This window comes from Rousettus aegyptiacus, unplaced genomic scaffold (genome assembly GCF_014176215.1).
Source record: "Rousettus aegyptiacus isolate mRouAeg1 unplaced genomic scaffold, mRouAeg1.p scaffold_m13_p_12, whole genome shotgun sequence".
Taxonomy (NCBI): Eukaryota; Metazoa; Chordata; class Mammalia; order Chiroptera; family Pteropodidae; genus Rousettus; species Rousettus aegyptiacus.
The window spans coordinates 17549119-17570383 of NW_023416287.1; the positions used below are offsets into that span (position 1 = coordinate 17549119).

At 42.1% G+C, this 21265-nt stretch overlaps 1 protein-coding gene and 1 long non-coding RNA gene across 7 annotated transcripts in view; one reads left to right on the top strand and one right to left on the bottom strand.

The window, feature by feature from the left end:
• Positions 1 to 1829: 1829 nt before the first annotated feature.
• Positions 1830 to 16713, top strand: LOC118609991. 3 transcript variants are annotated; one of them, XR_004953620.1, is made up of 3 exons: positions 1830 to 7086; positions 10911 to 11218; positions 16448 to 16713. It is a non-coding gene; the product is annotated as an uncharacterized LOC118609991 (long non-coding RNA). The 3 variants fall into 3 exon arrangements; XR_004953621.1 differs by having other exon boundaries at positions 10911 to 11087; XR_004953619.1 differs by lacking the exon at positions 16448 to 16713 and having other exon boundaries at positions 10911 to 11830.
• The window catches only part of CNBD2 (cyclic nucleotide binding domain containing 2), a 60088-nt gene continuing 48198 nt past the window's right edge, over positions 9376 to 21265 (bottom strand). For all 4 annotated transcript variants that reach the window (XM_016127254.2, XM_036229454.1, XM_036229455.1 and 1 more), the window contains one exon: positions 9376 to 18189. In XM_016127254.2, coding sequence (XP_015982740.1) covers positions 17871 to 18189 — 319 coding nt within the window. In that variant the 3' untranslated portion in view covers positions 9376 to 17870. The remainder of the gene's footprint in view (positions 18190 to 21265) is intronic.

Sequence of the window (21265 nt, forward strand, 5' to 3'; positions counted from 1 at the left end):
CTCCTACTCCTCCACCCTCTTCTCTCCAGGTATTAAGCACAGTGACTTCTTATTTGCAAAGCTAGAAACCCTCACCTCACCTGTTCTCTACTCCTGTAGCCACTCCCACAGCTTAGGACTTTGCCATCTCATCGTGGACTAGATGCCCAGCACCCACACTCTCTAGCCTTCTCACCACTCCCCTTCTGCCTTCCAGCAGAGGGGGTCTTTCTAATTGTGAGACTTTCCTCCTGAGAAACCCATCTGAGTCTTCATCAATAGTCTTAAGCCTTGATCAACCCTTTGATCTTTCTTTACATTTCTAGAATTGTATCCAAAGGAAACCAGAAGCCTCCACAGATGAACATTCACAAGAAGGTTCATCACAGCATTACTTACAAAAGCTAGAAGTATAGTAATTCTCAACCGTATCTTATGTGACCTATCAGGAATGTTTGACACTATTGATAACTCTCCTTTGAAACACTTTCTACATTTACTTCTAGGACACCACACTCTTGTGGTTATTCTTCTACCGCCCTGGTCATTCCTCAGTCTCTTTCGCTAGTTCCTTCTCATCACCCTATCCTTTACATGTTCCCCAGCATTTGGGCCGCAGATATTTACCTACCTACCTCTCTCTATCTTTCTCTGTACTTTCTTGGTTTTCTCATGCAGCTTCATAGCTTTAAAGACATCCATGTGCTGATGACTCCCAAATGTATATCTCCAGCTCAGACTCTTCTCTGAATGCCAATCATAAATCCAACTGTCTGTTTGACACCTCCACTTGAATATCAAACAGGCATCTCAAATTTATCATGTCTGAAACAGAACTCCTAATATTCTTCCCAAAACTTTCTCATCCCATGGTCTCTCCCATCTCAGTTAATGGCAATTCTCTCCTTCATTTGCTCAGGCCAAAAGCCTTGGAGTCATCCTCAGTTCCTATCTCTTACACGTCACGTCTGGTCTATCAGCAAATCCTGCAGACTTGATCTTATATTTTATATTGAATTCAACCACTTTTTGCCACCTTTGCTGCCATCATCCTGGTCGATCGCAACAGCCTACTAGCAGGTCTCCCTGCTGCTCCCTCTAGCCCCACTTCAGCTCTTCTCCATGCTGCAAAGTCATTCGGCAGCTCCTGTTTCACTCAGGAAAAAAAAAACAAAAAAAACAAAAAACAAAAAAACCAAATTCCTATTCCATCCTTCACACTCTTGCCTGCTCACTCTGCTCCAGCCTCTTTGCTGCTCCTGGAACAGGCCTGGCCCACAGGCTTCAGCTTTAGGGCCTGTGCACTGGCTGTTCCCCCCGACATCACCATGTATGGCTCATTTGCTCACTTCCTTCAAATATCTGCTCGAAAGTCACCTGGCTCCCATCTAAAACAATCCACATTCACATTTCATATTCCCCTTCTCTACTTTTTTATTTTTCCATAGCACTTTTGCTACCTTCCCTTTTATACATTTTAAGGATTGTCTTCCCTACTAGAATGTAAAATTCAGGAGGGCAAAATTTTTCGTGTTTTCTTCCTTCACTGCTGCATTCCCCAGTGCTTATGTGGCACATAGTAGGTGTTCAATAAACAGGTGGTGACTGAATAAATGAATGAAAGATTGGAAAAAGACTCCACGTACAACAGTTGGAAGTGAAGGAATAGAGAAATACTAATATTCTGGGTATCCTGAGGCCAGTAACTATTAACATAAGGACAAGCCAAAAGAGCGTCCGGACCCCTTGGGACTCCACTCTCCCCCTCCCCACTCCGGAACGTTTCAGTCCCGGAACCTTAGCTCGCAGACCGCAGCGCAGGGCACTTCCGGTACCCCTCCTCTCTCACCAGCGTAGAGAAGTGCCAAGTCAGTTCCGGCAGAGAGCGCGGTGAAAAGCGCAGCGCACTTTTCTACCCCGGGCCCCTCTAGGCCCTCTGGCCTCGGGCCGGCGGGTGACCTGGGGGGGCCCGGGGACAGGCCGTGGGCTCTGTCCTGCGGAGACCTAGAGCGCTCCCCACGGTTGCCCGCTGGCTGGTCCCAGGCCTTGAAGCAGCAGCGAACCTCGCCCCCCCCCCCACCTCCGCAACCTGATGGCGGCGGCCTCTCTGAGACGGCATCCCACCGACCACCCGGTCTCCTGGCCCAACCCTGCCAGGCCTAGGCGAAGCCCCGCCAAGGCGCGGAGGATGCACGCTTTTGAGTGTCGGGTGTGGCGGGGCGAGAAGAATGGCCGCCACTCGAACACCGCGGAGGGCCGTTATGGCCTTCAAGGGCCGGAGAAGGGCCTACGTGGACGCAGGCTCGCCAACCCTTAGGCTTTGGAGTCGCGCAGATGCGGGACTTGGATTAACGCCTCTGTCCCAACTGGACGAGACCTCACCTCGTTGGGACAACGGACAAAGGCCTTAAGGGCCCAGAAGGTTAGCGGAGCCCCAGTAGATGACGGGTGGAACGGTTAGCGGACCATCGGGAGGTTGGTCTTCGGTCTACTAGACCTTGATTTTGGAAGAGAGAAATGTCAGAATATTATGCTACATTTGACCAATAGGAAGTGCCCACCACCCTTTTGGAAGATTTACTGGCCATTTGTAGAAGGCCTGTGTATATAATATGAAAAAGCTGCTCTCAAATTCCCCCCCAACCTTTCAAAAGAAAACTGCAACATCTAGGCCTTCTAGATGTGAAGAGGTTGCCAACGTATGATAGAAAATCACACGTCTTGCAAATGACTGTTTTAAATGCTTTCTGGAAATGACTTTTCGAAATGGAATTGTTAGACTGCTTCTAGAAGCGACATCAGGAGCGACACGTCCACGTTTGTTTACGGGGTTAGAGGACATGGAGTAGAAGACCTTAAGGAGGAAGAAAAGGTTCTGTGCCAGACTAGTCATATTTAGAAGACATTTCATATTATAACAATTTTTTGTGTGTGTTCTTCCTTGCTGCTGTATAATAGTTGACCATGCTAAGTGCTTTTTTGAAATATCTATCTATCTAGATGTTCTGAAGTGCCTGATAAAAGTAGAGGTAGTAAAAAGACATGTTAGTAAGTACCCTGTTAAAATTCATATGAAATCTTATTATTTTTGGAATGGCCAAACCACCTCTTAGAACAGTACACAGTGTATTTGTGCACTGGTTCAAGAGAGGAGGGAGGAGGAAGTACAAAGAGCTCTATGCCAGTGTGTTTCTAGTGAGGCAAGATTAACCATTGTTCCCTATATTCATGCATTTTGTTTTACTTTGGCATGTATATAGTGTATATAATAGATGAGTCCTAATTTACAACATCTAGTCTTTCTAGATGTTAAGAGGTTGCCAGTGTATGACAAAAATAGTAAATTAATACATTTTGTACATTTTGTGTTAAAATTCCTAGGAAAGATTGTCTTGAAAATTTGAGCATTATAGCCCACTTGGTGGAGGAGGGGGAGAAGGGAAGGGTCAGCCTTAGGCTAGAATGTTCATATTTCGAAGACACTTAACCAGATTATAACATCCGTGCAGTTTATTCAACACTGCTATGTATATAATGGACAAATCAAGTCCTTATTTGAAACATCTAGACCATCTAGATGTTTAGAAGTGCCCAACGTATGTTAAATGTAGCGGTAGTAAAATAACACTTTGTAAATATCTTTTTGCTAAAATTCACAGGAAATACTATTTTGGGAATGGAATTGGTAAACCATCTCTGTGAACAGTATACTGTAGTCTATACTTGTTCAGTAGTTTGGAGGACATGAGAGGGAAAGAATTGCAAAAGGTAATGTGCTAGTGTATTCATATTTGGATATTTTTAGATAACACTATTCTTGTATGTTATGTGCATTTTGTTTTGCTGTGTATATAGTATATATATAATGGACAAATATGTCCTAATTTTGCAACATCTAGTCTCTAGGTGTTAAAGAGGTTGCCAGTGTATGACAAAGTAGTAAAATTAGCACATTTTGTACACTTTGTGTTGAAATTCATAGGAAAGCTTGTCTTTTGTTAATGACTTGGATATCAATTTGTTCAGCCACCTCTAAATGTAACACATGCTTGTACTTGTTCACTGGATTGATGGTGGAGAAAAGTGAGTGAGAGAGGGAATGGTTCAAGACAACATTTAGAAGATACCTCAGATTATAACCATTGTTGTGAGTGTGCAATTTTAACAATGCTTTATACATAGTAGGCAAGTAAGTTCTTATGTGAAATATCTAGTCTTTCTAGATATTTAGAAGTGCTTGATGTGTTTAAAAGTCGTATAACACTTGTAAATAGCTTTTACAAACTGATGGGAAATACTGTTTTTGGAAATGGAATTGTTAAACCACCTCTCTGAACAGTGTACTGTACTTGGTTCATTGGATTGAGGGAGGTGGAAACAAATTGCAAAAGGTATTTTGTTAGTGTGTACTAGAAAATTTTAGCTTATTCATTGCCCTTATATTACATGCATTTCATTTAACTTTATTGTATATATTGTATATATACTGGACAAATGGGTCCTAATTTTATAATATCTAGTCTCTAGATATTAAAGAGGTTGCCAATGTATGACAAAAGTAGAGTTAGTAAACTAACACATCTTGTACACTTTGTGTTAAAATTTCATTGAAAGGCTGTCTTCTGAAAAGGACTTTTGAAAATGGAATTGTGAAATCACATCTAAGCGACATGTGTGTATACTCAACTCCCACTGGGTTGATGGTGGACAGGAGGAATTGGGAGAAATGAAGGGTTCTAGACTAGAATGTTCCTGTGGAGAAGACACTTTCAGATATAACCATTGTTACATGTGTGTAGTTTATTCAACACTACTGTGTATATAGTGGACAAACTTAAGTCCTTATTTGAAACATCTAGTCTTTCTAGATGTTTAGAAGTGCACAAAGTATGTTAAAAGTAGAGGTAGTAAAATTTTGTAGATATCCTTTTGTTAAAATTCATATGAAATATTGTGTTTTGGAAATAGGATGATCAAAATGATCAACCTCTCTGAGCATTACGTATTACGTGTTGTTATATTTGTGCTGGTTCGGAGAGGAAGGAAAAGAAAGTGCGAAGAGCTTCAAACTAGTATGTTTATAGTTAGGCAAAATTAACCATTGTCCCGTATGTCTGCACATTTTGTTTTACTTAGCTGTGTATATAGTGTATATAAAAGGACAAACGTCCTAATTTAAACATCTACTCATTCTAGATGTTAAAGAGGTTGCCAGTGTATGACAGAAGTAGAATTAGTAAACAAATTCACTCTGTACAGTTTGTGTTAAAATTCCTAGGAAAAACTGTTCTGAAAACATGAAGTAAAATTGTTAAAATCCCCTCTGAGCATTACAGATGCTTGTACTTGTCCATTGGGTTGACAGAGATGAGAAGGGGAAGAGTTCTAGGCCAGAATGTCCCTTCCTATTTGGAAGACATTTTTGGATTAGAGCCTGTGTGCAGTTAATTCAATGCTACTATGTGTATAGTGGCCAAACTTAAATCCTTATTTGAAACATCTAGTCTTTCTAGATGTTTCAAAGTATACAACATACATTAAAAGTAGACAGGTTAAAGTAACACCCTTTAAGTATTTTTTCTGTTAATTCCTAGGGATGGTTGTATTTTGGGAATGCAACTGTTAAACCTGATGTCCTGGAGAGTATGCTGACTATTCATAGGGAGGTGGGTTGGGGTGGGGTGGAGGGTGCAGAGGGAAGGAAGTGCAGAGAGATGGATTCTGTGCCACGAGTCTTTAGACAAGTTCAGATTTTCTAACCATTATTACATGTGTGCATTTTAGTTAATATTGCTATGTATTCAAAGATTAAAAAAAAAAAGTCCTAATGCCCAAAGTATATGAAAAGTAGAGGTAGTAAAATAATCTCTTTATAAATGCCCTTTTGTTCCTTTTTAGGAAGAACTATCTTCAGGGAGTGTCTTTGTTAATCCACCTCTTGGAGCTAGTTGTGGTCCTGTGCTTAGTCATTGGTGGAGGAGGGAGAAGAGGAAGGGTGTAGGGAAGGGCTCTTTGCTAGTATCTCCATATGTAGAAGACAGTTTTAGGTTATAACTATAGGTCTATGTGTGCATTTTTGTAAAGTACCTGTGTTTATTATTGTGGACAAGGTTCATTATTCTGGAACATCTGAGTTTTTTAGATGTCCTGAGGTGATAATGTATGGTAAAAAGTAGAGTTAGTGAATTAACCAATTTGTAAATATCTTTTTGTTATAATTGATAGAAAAGAGACATCTTGGACTTGGAATTGTTAAACCATCTCTGAGAAATGGATGTCAAGACTTGTTCATTAGATTGGCAGCAGAGAAGCAGAAGGCTAGAGAGAGAGGGAAGTGTGCAGGTGCGTTCGTATTTACATTGTGATGATAACCATTGAGGTATGTGCATCTTTTGGCTGTACTATAGGAATACATTAAGTATTTCAGTGGAAACTTGCCTCCTTGCTACTACTTTATAGATCATAATGAATACTGTTAGAAGCATTATACTTTGTGTACTCTGTTGCTTTATGTCTCGTTTTTAATTGAACTTTAAGGGAATGCAGTATTTTAATTGTAATTCTGCCAATATCTTTATCTAGAGGACTGTTGCCATTTTTGTCCTTCATGAAATTTTTATTGCCAAGAAAGACAGGATTTACATTTTTTTCTTCCAGATTGAGTTGGTGTAGTGTATTTTTGGTTATCAAAATACTCATAGTTTTGGGACTTTGAAATGGTAAATATTCATGAAGTGTGAAAAAGCTTGATGCATAACTTTATGATCTTAATTACATGAAAATGGGAGTTTAGTTACATAGATACACACAGGGGACCTAGAAGGACATGTCAAACTGTAAACTGCTTGTGATTATGAATAACTTTGTTCTTTGCTTCTTGTGTTTTTAAGTTTCCTATTATATGCACATGTTAACTTTTAAAAAATAAATGTTATTTTAAAAACCTACATGAAATCTCCATTGCTTGTAAAGTTAGCATACTCCATGGAAGCGCGGTGTCCACATTTTTCCTGCTTAGATCCTGAGGTATCTGAAATTTCACATCTTATGAGACCTTCCTCCATCACTTAGATGTTAGCTCCCCTGGAAGCTCTGCTGTTCTTCAAGGTAACCTTGCACTTTGGTGATACCACCTTTGCTCAAACTTCTTTCTGCCTGTAGTGTCCTTTCTACATTTTTCACTTAGCAACTCAAATTGCTCAACTCAAAACTTTAATTTGTATGCCATCTTGTCTGTGAGAACCTGACATCTAAGAATTAAAATGCCAAAACCAAATGTCAGAAGTTTTGCTCTTTGCAGCTCCTACTTGTGCCTTTTATATATGAAACCCACTCACAGTATTATTGTTATTTGAAAGTACTGCATTGAGCTCAGGCTTAAATCATCTCTGCACCACAGGATGCAACATAATGCCTGACACATAGTGTGCTTAGGAAATGTCTTTAATACAAAGCAGACAAAAGCTCAGCATTTTGGACTTGTTTGGCATTGCTACTGCAGGCACTCATTGAATAGTCTGGGCTTCCCAGGCTGGAAGCTGATTTCATAGCTGACCAAACAAAGGTTGTAGGTCAGATGCGGCACCACCCACACCCAGGTCAGGCACCTCTAATAGAATACCACAGGGGTTCTTACTCCCAACTTTGAGATGAAGCTCAAAAGATAACCTCCAGATGTGGGGAGGTAGCATTTCTAGCGATGCCCTGGGTGCTATTGGTATAATCTGGGTGGGCTGGGAGTCAGTGAGGTCAGGTAGAGGCAGGCCTTTCCAACCCAGGATCAGGCCTGTACCCCATCTCTCCTGCTAATGCCCCTCTGAGACGGATGTCAACTGACTGAGATGGACTTCACAGAGGCACATATGTGTTGAATCCCTGGCCTGGAGCAGGAGAACTAGTTGCACTTGGACAACTCATCCCAGGCTGGGAGCAGTCTGTGAGCCCCAAATCCACCAGCGTTGGAGATAAAAGCTGAAGCTCTCATCTGCAATTTAAGGTGGATTCACTCATAAAGGTCTCCAGTCGGGTAAGGCTCAGAACTAAGGGATGAGGTTAGCTCCCAGAAAAGCTGTCCTGATCCCCCAGGACACAGCTGATCCTCAGTGGACAGAAGAGGAAAGTGAGGTATGATCACCTCATAGCTAGCAATATGTATTGCCAGGACAGGTAGAGGCCTCAGCTTTTATCTGAGCTCTCTAACTGGGAAACATTGGCCAAATGATCCCATGTGGGGCTCAGTCTCATTTGTAATAAGGGGTTTGTTTTGGCTGGTTGACGAGGTATGCCTCTCCAGATGAGATACTGGGCCTTTCAAAGCCACAAATTTCATCAGTGACAGAGCCAGGGCCAGAAGCTTCTAAATACCATTCTCTATGAAAAGGGACCAGAGTCCTTGGAGAAATGGCTTATTCTAGGGCTGCTGCAGAGTAATTACAAGGTGATCCTGGAATATCATGTTGTGGCAGAAAACAGAGTCCTCATAGAATGGAACATGTCAAAAGCACACTAGAAGCCAGTTCCCACTGACCAAATCGGTGACAATGTGTACATAAAAATATAGAATGATAATAACATTGAATAAGAAGCCATGAGTCCAATGATGATATAAATAATGAATAAATGGAAAGTATAAGGAAAGGGATATTTAAAGTACCTCCTCATAAAATACTTATTAAAAGGAATAAGACACAACCAACAGAGTGAAAAGGAAACCTATGGATTGGGAGGAAATATCTGCAAATCATGTATCTGATAAGGGTTTAATATCCAGAATATATAAAGAACTCTTAACAACAAAAAAATCAACCTGATTTCAAAATGGAGGACTTGAATAGACATTTTTTCCAAAGATGATACACAAATGGCCACCAAACATGAAAAGATGCTCAACCTCACTAATAATTAGGGAAATACAAATCAAAACCACAGTGAGATATCAGTTTATACCCATTAGGATGGCTACTAACAAAAAATAGAGAATAACAAGTGTTGACAAGGATGTGGAGAAACTGGAATCCTCGTGCACTGTTGGCGGGATCATAAAATGGTGTATCTGTTATAGAAAACAGATGATTTTTTGATTCTCAAAAATCAAAACTAGAACTACCAGATGATCTAGCAATCCTAACCTCTGGATATATATCCAAAACAAATTGAAAGCAGGGTCTCAAAGGGATATTTACACACCCATGTTCATAGTAGCACTATCCACAAAAGCCAAGAGGTGGAAACAAGACAAATTTCCATCAACAGATAAATGGATTTTAAAAATGTGGTATATACACAATGGGATATTATTCAGCCTTAAAAAGGAAGGGAATCCTGTTACATGCTATAACATGGATGAACCCTGATGATATTGTGCTAAGTGAAATAAGCCAGTCACAAAAAGACAAATACTCTATGGTTCCATTTATATGACGTATTTAAAGTAGTCAACTCACAAAGTAGAATGGTGGTTACCAGGGAATGGTGGGAAGGGAAAAGGGTAAGTTGTTTAATTGGTACTGAGTTTCAAATTTTGCAAGATGAAAAAGTTCTGAAGATATGTTTCACAACAACGTGAATATACTTAACGCTACTGAACTATACACCTAAAAATGGTTAAGATAGTAAATTATATGTTTTTTTCACAACATATATACATGCACACATATATAATTTTTAAAATAAAAAGGGAAAAGTAACAAGAATACAATAGAGATACCATTTTAACCCAATAATCAAATTTATCACCAGTAATGAGACAAATTGAAATTTTACACCACCTGATAGCATCCAATGAGAACACGGCATCACTTCTGTGATTTCCTGCCAAAGATGCATAAATCCAATAATGAGAAAACATTAAACAAACCTGAATCGAAGGACATTCTACAAAATAACTGGTCTATAATCTTAGAAAGTCTCAAGGTCATAAATATCAAAGAAAGGCTGAGAACTATGTCAGAGAGAAGGAAAACAGAAGCATGAGAATTAAGTCCAATATACAATTATGAACTGGATCCTTTGCTATAAAAGACATTATTGGGACAATGAGCTCTGAGGATTAATGATTGTAATGTATCAATGATAACTTCCTGATTTTGATGTTTGCATTGTGGCTTATAAGAGAATGTCCTTGTTTGAAAGAAATAAGCACTAAATTATTTGGGTGTGATGATGTATCGGGTCCTGACTTACTTTCAAATGGCTCAGGGGAAAAACTTTTTTATACTGTAACTGCAACTCTTCTGTGAGATGATTTAAAAATTTACAAAATTATATGAAAAAAGTCCATGACACTCTAAAGTGGAAAACCAAAATGTACTCTCCATTATGGTAGCTACTAGCTACATGTAGCTATTTAAATTTAAAAACTCAATCCTCAGTCATACTAGCCACATTTGTGACTGGTGGACATGCAGGCATAGGACAGAACATTGCCAGCATTGCAGAAAATTCTATTGGACAGTGCTGGTACAGCATAATTCCATTTTGGGGGGTTGGGGGTAAAAATAATAAATATATAGAGAAGTATGACTATGTGACCTTTGGAAAGGGTAAGTACCAAATTGTTAATTGGGTTATCCTTAGGAGATGAGATTAGATGGGTGAGGTAGTGGAAAATTTTCAATCTCATTATATATATTTAAAATTTGGGACTGTAAAAGAATTTTTAGAAATTTTCTAATATTTATACATCTATAAATCTATATTCACCTATCCCTAGGTGAATATCCCTACCTACTACCTGTCTATATTTTTTTAAGTATGTTTTAGGGATTACCTGATGTCAGCGAAATTCTGAATGATCTTTCTTGTGATGGGGACCTTAAAAAGGGAATTTAAATTTCATAGCTTTACCAATAATGCTTTAAGAGGCAAGGAGCTCATGGGCTGCTGCCTGCTTCACCACCCCAAAACAAGATCTTGCTCTCCTCACTTGACAGAACCCAAGAATCCCAAACAAAGAATCAGGCTCTTACTGCAACAGGGCAGACTGCTGTTAAACATGAGGAAGAAATTTTTGACATTATCAACATGTAACTATAAGGACAAGAGATCACGAAGGACTGAGGATGTTTAAAAAGAGAAGCAAGTCCAAGTTTGGAGCCAAAGAGACCCAGGTTTGAATCCTGGCTTTTCTGCCAAACCAGCAGTGTGACAGTGGATGAGTTACTTGACCCTTGAACTTCAATCTTCTTGTTCTAAAAATGGGGATAAGATCAACCTTGCATGAGTGTGCATGAAGTGTCAGGTACTTTTCTAGCTGCTTTAAAAGTATTAAGTCACTTCATCCTTAAGTCCTTTTTCTTTAAACTTTTAAAAACCACACTACTGATATTCACCCCTATACGTGCTTCTCCTACACCCTTCTCTATCTCAGGAAATGGCTACTCTACTTTCCACTGGCTTAAAAATGTTTGGAGTCACCTAACTGCTCTCTCTTTCCTCACATTCAGACCATCAGCAAAGCCTCATCAGTTCTACCACCAAAATATGTCCAGGCTCACACCTCCACCCCAGCCACTCTGATCCCTGCCATCATAATAATCTCTTACTTGGATTATGGCACTGGTTTCTCAACTGGCCCTTGCGCCTCCAAACCAACTTCCCTCTTCCACCCTCGTGTTTAAACCTCAAGTCTGTACAGATCACATTATGCCCCTGGTAGCCTTCCAGATTCTCACTTCACATGATCATGAGCTGGCCCTAGTGCCCCTCTGCCCTTGTCTCTCATTTCGCTCTCCTCTGACTCCATTCTAGCCACACCAGCCTTCTGACTTACTTTGCCATGCTACACATGCGCGCTCTGTGCCTAGAACGTCCTTCCCCCAGATGTCTGCATGGTGCATTCCCTCACTTCGTGTACTCACCAGTATCATAGTCTTGGAGAAGCTTTCTCTGACTACCCTTTACAAAGTAGTAACCTCTCCCCTCCTCCATCCCCCACTTACTCTGATTTCTTGTACATTTTTTATGTTCTTTAATCACTTACCCAGAAATCTAAGCTCCTTGATGCCAAGGACTTTATTTAGTTTGGTGCTGTATCTCCAAACCCTGATCATACTTGCGAATCTCCCCAGAGCACATCTGCTGATTGGAGATATGTTGCTTAAATTCATCCAGAGTTTAGTTCAGTCCTATGAGCCTCCCTATCTAATGGAGATGCCCAAAAGCCTGGAAGTTAAGGGACAGAAGACAAGGACTGGCATAAAGGGAGTAGGAGGAGGTAGGCAGCCAGCAGAGAAACTCCAGAGACCTTCTCTGAGAGGCAGAGGACCCCTTGCACTGGTAATCACTGTATGATAATGGAATGTGTAAATGCAGAATGAGTCCCTGATGAGAGCTCTTTATGTATGCAAATCCCCCAGCTGCTGTGATGTTAAACTGAGAAATACCCATACGGAGGACACTTCAGTTGCACCTCTGTGGGCAGGGCTGTCTTCCCTATTAGTCTGCAGGGTTTATGGGCCTACTATCTGTGCCATTTTGTCCCTGGATGCCCCTTTTTTCTTCTACCCTAGGCACTGCTTTACACGGACAACCTAATCTTCATGACTTTATGAGACCAATGCTTCTATTATTCCCACATTACAGGTAGGGAAATTGAGTCAAAAAGCAGTCACTTAACTAATGGCACACAGCTGGTCTACTATAATCCTGCTCCTCCTGCTCTGTGATGTCAGTAAAATCAGACAGACAGGAAAAGGGCTGGTTTAACTTAAAGAAGGCTTCCAGAAGAGCGATGAGCAATTAATTCTTCTCCATCTCCACCTTACACAAAACAAGAGAAAGTCTTCAACAGTAGCATGAGTTTTAAGTTATGACAGGAAGAAGGATTTTCTGACAGTATCTTTCAAGATAAAAACTTGCTCTCAGGAAAAGATATGGTCTCTGTTTCTACGCATTAAAATCATAGATGATTACTGTTGTTAGTTAAGGCTTAAAGGCCGTTGAGTCCACTGCCTTCTTCCATGTGATTAAACCTTTGATAAGGAAGTGAGCGGGGGACAGTTCTCACCCACAGCCAATGACTCTACATACCAACTCTGGGACCTGAGGCTGAGACGTTTAAAGCCAAGTAGAAGCAGGCAGACCCCGTATTTAAGGTATTCCCAAAGAAGGAAGCACACAGTAAATTGAGTAAGGCTTTTTAAGGCTGAATATGATTCCATGGTTGCTGGGGGCTAGGAGAGGGAAATTAAGAGTTATTATTTAATGAGAACAGCGGTTCAGTTTGACAAGATGAAAAGAGATCTGGAGATGGATGGTGGTGATGGTCACACAACAGTAAATATGCTTAATGCCACTGAACTGTACATTTAAAAATGGCTGAGGGTAAATTTTACATGTACTATACAATTAAAAATAATTTTTAAGAAGAATAGTTCAAAGAACTAAGTAACTTTCACCCAGATTCACAAATTGTTATCATTTTGCTGTATTTGCTTTGCCATTCTAAACACACACATTATATATTTCTATATCATTTGAAAATAAATTGAAATAATCTCCCTTAACTGCCAAGTATTTATCTTTGTATTTCTTAAGAACAAGGAGATTCTCCTACATAACCACAGTACGATCACCCACATCAGGACATTTAACATTAATACAATTATTATCTCATCCACAGTTATTTTCACCTTCACCAAGGTTCTCAATAATCCATTTTCTTGACTCCAATTTTCTGTTGGGTTTGGAGAGTCTTCTAAGTAGAACAGGTGGGGTTAAAACGAGAGCGGTTCAGGGGCCCTACACACATCTGGGGTTTGGGGAGGCTAGAAGAACACCTACTGGACCCCTCGAATTTTACAGATGATAGTAGTGAACCTCCAGAAAGGGAAGGAGCCTGGCTAAAAGTCACACAGCACACGTCTGGACATGCCACTCTCCCACTGCCCCCGCTCTGTCCCTAGAGCTAAAGCCCACAGTTTTCGGCAGCCATGAAAACCCTTATTCCAGTTCTCTGGGGTTTCTCAGCCATCTAGAAACTAGTCGTCCTCATTGTCAGCCCTGAACCAGTGATTACAGATTCTGTGGCTCAGCACCTTTTGGCTAAGCCCATTAAGTCCCCAAATAGCAGAAAGGCAGGACAGCAAAATGGCCTCTGGTGGTACTACGGAAGTTGCAAAGGGATCCACCTCACCCCTTAGACTTCCCTAACTGGAAGGTAAGATTTTTCCATGAGCTATATAAAAGGAATAGAGGATTTTAAAGAATGCTTTTGCTTCCAACCCCAAGATGGGATCTTAAACACTTCCTATAACAAACACTGGCAATATCTCCATGTTTGTTTTTCAAATGGGTTTTTCATTTTCTCCAAACCATGGAAGCTGTTAGTGCTGGGGGCTATATTTTTGGCTCAAGTGGCCTGGGTGTGCCTCTCCAAGTATGACTGTGCTTATTTACATATGGAAAATCATTCCAGTGGGTGATTATACTCTTTCCACCAGTTACGGACTGTGTGTGCAAAATTTCTTTTTTGAAAACAGGTGGCTCATTTGGGATAGATGAGTAACATGGTATAACAGTATGTACACTGTAATGCTGATTGCCTAGGAGGGCACTGGGGCGTGGGGAAAGCACGTGGATTTCTTGGTAGCCAAGAGAGCTTAGACAAGGCTTTTGCCTCTCTGGGCCTCAGGCTCTTCATCTGTCAAATGGGATAATGCCACCTAGTTAGTTGGCAGGAAATGTTTTCAAGATAAATAATGGCCTCTGTTGAGTGCTTCACATGATGTCTGACACATGCTGGGCATTCGGTACTTGAGCCCAGGCTTTTCTCCCTCATGGCAGATCACTGTGAGCTTCCTGACCCCTGGATCTGTGACCAGGTGGGCAGTGAGGGCGCCCGTCACACTGAAAACATAGTTCGTTGCTAACACTTGTGCCAAGCAAGGGGTGTCATATTTGCTCCTTCTGAATGAGCTTCTCTCCCAAATAAGTCCTAACTTGTCCTCCCCTGCTTGATTCCAATTCCTGCTCCATGTTGCATGTGGGGGAAGAGGCAGAGCCTTGAGAACCACTGCTCATGCTGAAGCTCACAGCCTGGAAGCCAGGAGGCCCTCACACACTTACAAGCGACCACAAGCCCTCCCCACACTGACCCACCCATCCTCCTCTCAACAGCACCCTCATGTGCCCACAGTGCATGGTAATGCTTTGGTGACCTGCCTTCTGCTCTCCCCCACCAAGGCTGCCCCTTACTGTTGACATAACTATTTCACTTAGTGAAGAGTATGGCAGTTGGGCGAGATGACAGCCAGGACCCACCAACTCCAAATCTCTTGGAGATAACCTTCATCACTGATTAGGAAAGCGAGCCTTCCAAAGCCTTGGATCCCTATTCCATTGAAAGGAAAGAGAGTCTCCAGATGACCAAATTGATCTCTTGTCAAAAAGGTGTTAGTTACGTCTAACGTGCATTGAGCACTTCCTATATACCAAGGACTTTACATGTGTTGCCCAAATACAACTGGGGCCCTGTGCTGCCCACTTTCTTTCTGGTTGGTAACTAAATTCAAAGAAATAGCAGTACTGAATAAAACCTAATTAAGTGCTATTCAAATGTTTACTTGGTTTCTCAAGAAAATGCCAAAGGAGAAACCATGCACAGAGAAGCTCTTTGAATTCCTCTTTAGATAGTTCTCAGGTTCTTCTGTTACATAGTAATTTCAGAAAAAGCTCTGCTCTCTCTGCTTCCCTCCAGACTTCCCGAAGCCCAGCCCGCACAATCTGTCTCCCCACACAGTACCCTCCCTCCCATGTTACTCATCTAGTCTATTTTCTCACCCATCACTCCTCTATGAACTATGATCTGCCTCCTTTCTGGAAGTTTTTCTCTCACTTCCCAGGAAGTGGGACCTAGGGTTCTTGGTGAGTAAACTCCTCCACCTTGCTGTACATGTGGCACCTCTTTTAGTAATCAACAGCCATTAAGTCACAGAGCTGAGACCTTAGCCTAAAGGTCATCGGATTCCAGTAAGATGCTTAGCATAATGGCTGTCATAGAATAAGTACTCAATAATAAGCTTCTCTCCCCTTCACTGGTTATGTCGTATCTGCTCAAGAACCTTCAAGGGCTCCCTATTGCCTGGAGCAGTGATAAGCAAACCATGTCCTGCAGGCAGAATCTGGCATGCCACCTGTTTTGCAAATAAAGTTTTATTGGAACACTAAAGCCGTTTTCATCATACAGAGTTGAGTAGTTACAACACTGTATGGTCGGCAAAACCTAAAATATTTATTATTTGGCTCTTTACAGAAAGGGTTTGCTGACCCCTGGCCTAGAGAATAAAAGGGGACAGAGACTGCCTCTTATCTTCCTTTGGATCTACTATGGAGCAAGTGCTTTAATAAATAAATGAAAAGATGTCCACACCATCATTGTGGAACCACAGCCCTAAATGCAAAGAGATCCCAAATAAAATTAGACACCCCAACTTACCTGGTTCTAAAACAGTGCCATACATCCTCGCAGGTCGGAGACAGCCCTTCCAGGACTCCTGCAGACATCTCAGACTCCTGGACCCTCTGGAGCTTTCAGGGAAGTTGAGACGATCAAGTCCACAGCTTCTCTACCCTTTTACATCCATACTCCCTTCTGACAGAAAGAGTCCATACTCTTGTTTGCCGTACAACATAAAAATGGTTTTCTTTTAAATTCAACAAAATTATAATGTTGAATATGCTTTTCAAATTATACTCACCCTTCACTCATTAAAATTATTGATCTTGTCCAACTTGCTCATTTTGCCACTGGGAAAACTGGAGTAAGGACTCGAGGTGTTCAAGGGGGATCCAGTGCAATGAAAACAGAGTGAGGCTCTCCAGAGCTCCCGATGCCCAGCTCAGCGCTCAGGTGTCCCTCAGACTCCACTCACTGCCCGGTGTGTGAGTGCGTGGGGTGGGGGAGGGGGGCTCCCCTCTCCCCTGGCAGCCCCCAGCTGGGTTCTTGTGCTGTCATTGCCTCTACCAGGTCCTTTGGAGCTCAAAGCTAAACTATGGGTCTCCCAAGGGAGAAAGGTGATTGCGTGCTGGGTCTGTGGTGCTGAGGCTAGAGGGAGACAGGAACCTTGAATTCGAGGCCCAGGGCTACCAACAAGGAGAGCCAGCCCAGGTCAGTGAGAGGCAGCTGGAGACGCACCACCCCCAGAGGGATTGAGGCGCCCTCTTTAAGTCCAACCAACCACCTCCTGTCTCTGGCCTGTCTCCTCTCCCAGGCTGCTGGCTCCTTATCCTTGACCTAGGATGCCATTCCTGCCATGCTGCCCCTCTGTCTGTCTCTAGCTCCTTACACCTCCCCCCACAGTCACGCCTCACTCTAGTTGAAGGCAACGCCCTGCCAATCTGACAGAGGTGCTTGATGAGCATTGGCAAAACAGCAGCCTGTAGGCCCAATGCAGCCCACGTATGTGTTTTCTTTGTCTAACACAGTATCATAAAAACAACTTGAATTAGTTGCTCACATTTAAAAACCGGTAGGAATCACTGTAAACATTGGGTTTCTTGGTTCTCTTGAAAAACAGACTAGCAGTACTGGGCCTGCCTTATTTCCTGGCAAGGCATCAGTTGACTGGGGCTAAGGAGCAGCTACTCCATCTGGATGGGAATGTGTGCACCAGTCCCTACCATTTCCTGTTGCTTCCCCAGTCCTCCTGCTATACTCCTTTAGATGACCTGTCTGGCCTCGGAAGGCATTTGAATTTGCAACCCCAGACTTGCTCACTTTGGTCCAAGCCGCCACTCACTCAGCCCCACCGTGTCGAGGGAGACAGTGCCCCAGGTGCTGCCCCCCAAACATCTCTGCCGACCTACAGCTCAGCTCCCAGGACCCCCCACTCCAAGCCACCGAATTCCCATGGCGGTCATTCAGGAACCATGGTGGGCATCCTTTATTAGGTCTAAATAAGGACCCCCGCATTCTTGTACTGAGGCAGGAGTTCTTGGATTTTGTACCGGGGTGCTGTGATGGCTTGGACAACCCTCAGCGGGGGGAGGCATTTCTGGGGTGCCACAAAAATGGGATAATGAGGTTTAGTCTTCTTGTCGAGCCTACACAAATCCAGTGTCAGAGAATTGGGGTTGTAAACTCCTTTCTTCTTGTGCCGGATTGGGGTGAATGGTGGAATTTGGCGAGACCGCACCAGCAGCTGCACCAGGTCCTTCCGAAAGATATTCCAGCTGTTCTCCATGAGGAACTTCTGGCACATATCTTCATCGCTGAAGGTAAGGTATAGATGCTGAGGCTCGCACACCAGCTCCCCCCTGTCCCTTTGCCCTCGGCCTTGCCTCCTACCACTCTTTGCAACCACTAAACACAATGTGCTCCATCCCACTTCCGTGCCTGTCCCGAGACTCTTCTCTCCACCTCCTTTACCTTTCCACACTTTCTTCCCCTAGGCCTGTGCTGTTCCATGTGGTAGCCATGAGCCACATGTGGCTACTTAGTACCTGAAGTGTCCAGTCTGAATTAGAGATGTGCTGTGAGTGTAAAATACACATCTGATTTCAAAGACTTAGAACAAAAAAAGAAGGTAGACTATCCCATTAACAAGTTTTATGTTGATGATGCGTTATAATGATAATATTTTAGATATAATAAATTTAATAAATTATTAAAATGAATTTCACCCATTTTTTTTTTTACATCTTTAATGTGGCTACTGAAAATTTTAAGTTACATATGTGACCATTAGCCATCAAGGAAATGTAAATCAAAGCCACAATGAAATACCACTTGTGCTTACTAGGCCTGCTATCATTAAAACGACAGATAACAAGTGTTGATGAGGATGTGAAACTATTGGAACGACCGTTCCAATACACTACTGATGGGAATGAAAACGGATGCAGCCACTTTGGAAACAGTCTGGCAATTCCTCAAAAGGTTAAACGGAGTTAAGTTATGACTCAGCAAGCCTATTCCTAGTTATATACCCAAGAAAAATGGAAACATATGTCCACACAAAAACTTGCACAAGAATGTTCACGGCAGCATTATTCGCAATAGCCAAAAAGTAGAAACAACCCAAATGTCCATCATCTGATGAATGGATAAATCAAGTGTGGTATAAACATGCCATGTAATGTTATTTGATAATAAAAAGGAATGAAGTATTGATACATGCTGCTTCATGGATGAACCTAGAAAATATTATGCTAAGAAGCCAGTCATCAAAGGACACATATGGTATGATTCCACTTACATGAAATAGCCAGAACAAGCAAATCTATAGTGACAGAAAGCAGACTAGTAGCTGCCTTGGACTGGCCTTGGTGCCCGGGCACTGCTCTGCCCCTGCCCTAACGGCATGCGCGGTGGGAGAGTGAAGGAGGGTGGCCCGCGCTCAGCACTCATCGGTTTATTTCCTTCTGAGACAACAGCAAGGGGATGACAAGTTCAACTTCCACTGACTCACCTGTATTCTTACCTGAGGAAGCAAGCCTAATAAATCACTAACAGATTAGAACATTCTTCCGGCTAGATTTTATTGACCAGGACGGAGTCAACTTTCATCCACAGAGATCAACTTAATAAAAATCCAGAGGTCAGAGTGGGCTACAAGCTAGTCCTGTTGGTCTCGGTGGTGTGCCAAAGTTAGCTCCTACCAGCCCACAAGAGCTGACTGTGTGCATCTCTTTTCAACTCCATGTTCAGTGACATCAGGTTGGTAGCTCAAAAGTGGCCATGGTGGGAGTGTGCATGCCACAAAAATTGGCAAACAATTCAAATCCGGGTTACCGTCCACCTCCCAGAGAGCTGGTTGTTAAACATTCACCAGCACAACTCTGGAGAGTCTCCACTTAAACAGTTCCATTAACTCCCAATTTCTTACATAATAATACTAACTGACTTAGCACTTACCATGTGCCAATGCATTTTACATTTGTTAACTCACTTAATCCTCACAATCACCTCATTTCACAAACATAGAAACTGGGGCTACGGGACTCAATAAAGCCTAAGGGGGGCAAGCGGGCCATTCATTACAAATTCTTAGGGGGTCATTTTTTCCCTAAAACAGACGAGATTCCGTGTCACCTCCTGATGCTGATGGGCATACTGATTTCCAGTGTAGTTTTTCCTGAACAGGGTGGCTCTTCCAAAGGCCTCAGCTTCACACAGGTGTTTTAGTTCTGATCCCTGCCTCACTTGGACTGTCCTTGCAGGCTGCACAACTTCAACCCAAGACGCCCTTAAGCTCTATCCATGCCGAGTAATCCCAGCACTGGATCCCACTCCGTGCTTTCATTTTTTAGACTCCTTTTCATTTTGGCCCTTGGAGACTTCCCTTTTTTTTGCATATTGAGCTATTGATTATATTCTCCACGGTCTCCCTGTGTTATGTAGGGGGACAGGTTTCAGGTTATCTAGCCCATGGCATTCACAGGACAGGTGTCTCAGCTACTGACTATGTGATCTTCAGGATGTCACAGCCCCTTTCCTGAGCCTCACGGTCCTCAATTAAAACATGGAGGATTTGAGCTAGATAATGGATATGATTTCTGCCTGCTTTAGCAGTCTAGAAAACCATGACTTCCACAATTAATGAATGAGCCAGAATTCAATCTGTCAGCATTATATAGATGATTGCGGCAAAGTGCTGACTTGGGCAGCACAGACGCAGAGCGCCCAAACATCTGCCACCCTCAAGTCTATGTAAACCTTTTCTGAATTTCAATTCCACAGACATTAACTGCTACCCACCACGTGCCAGGCATCATGAGAGGCACTGAGACTCCTTAAATCTTTCCTTGGGTAGGTGGCTCTAATTTTCCATCTTCTATATTGATATTACAGATAAACGAGAGATTGTGGCATCTTTGAACTGCAAGGAATCCTAGTGTTCCTCAACTCATTTTTCTCACAAAACTGCCCCAATTTGGGCTATATCTACATACTATGTGTTCTTTAATTTACTAATTCTTTTTCTTAAATCTACTTTTACTTAAATATTTACTTTGGCTTTATTCTAAGCAATAAGATCTCTCGGATCATGGGTTTAGTGAGCTAGTTGTGTTATTTTTTCTAATTCACATTAGAATAAATACATGGCTATTAAACTTAACAGTGTCAAACCGGGGTCCACCTAAAATACCTCGTAAACTTTCAGTGAATATGTTCCACACTTTGGGAAACACTGATCTAGTTCAATTTTCTTGCTTCGCAGATTGGAGTCTGAAGCCTAGAAGAGGGGAAATGACTTATCCAGCGTCATACAGATCCGACATCAAATCCTTTCATGTGCTTATGGGACAGGGCAGCAGTAACTCTACAGGGCTGCTTGCCTTTACA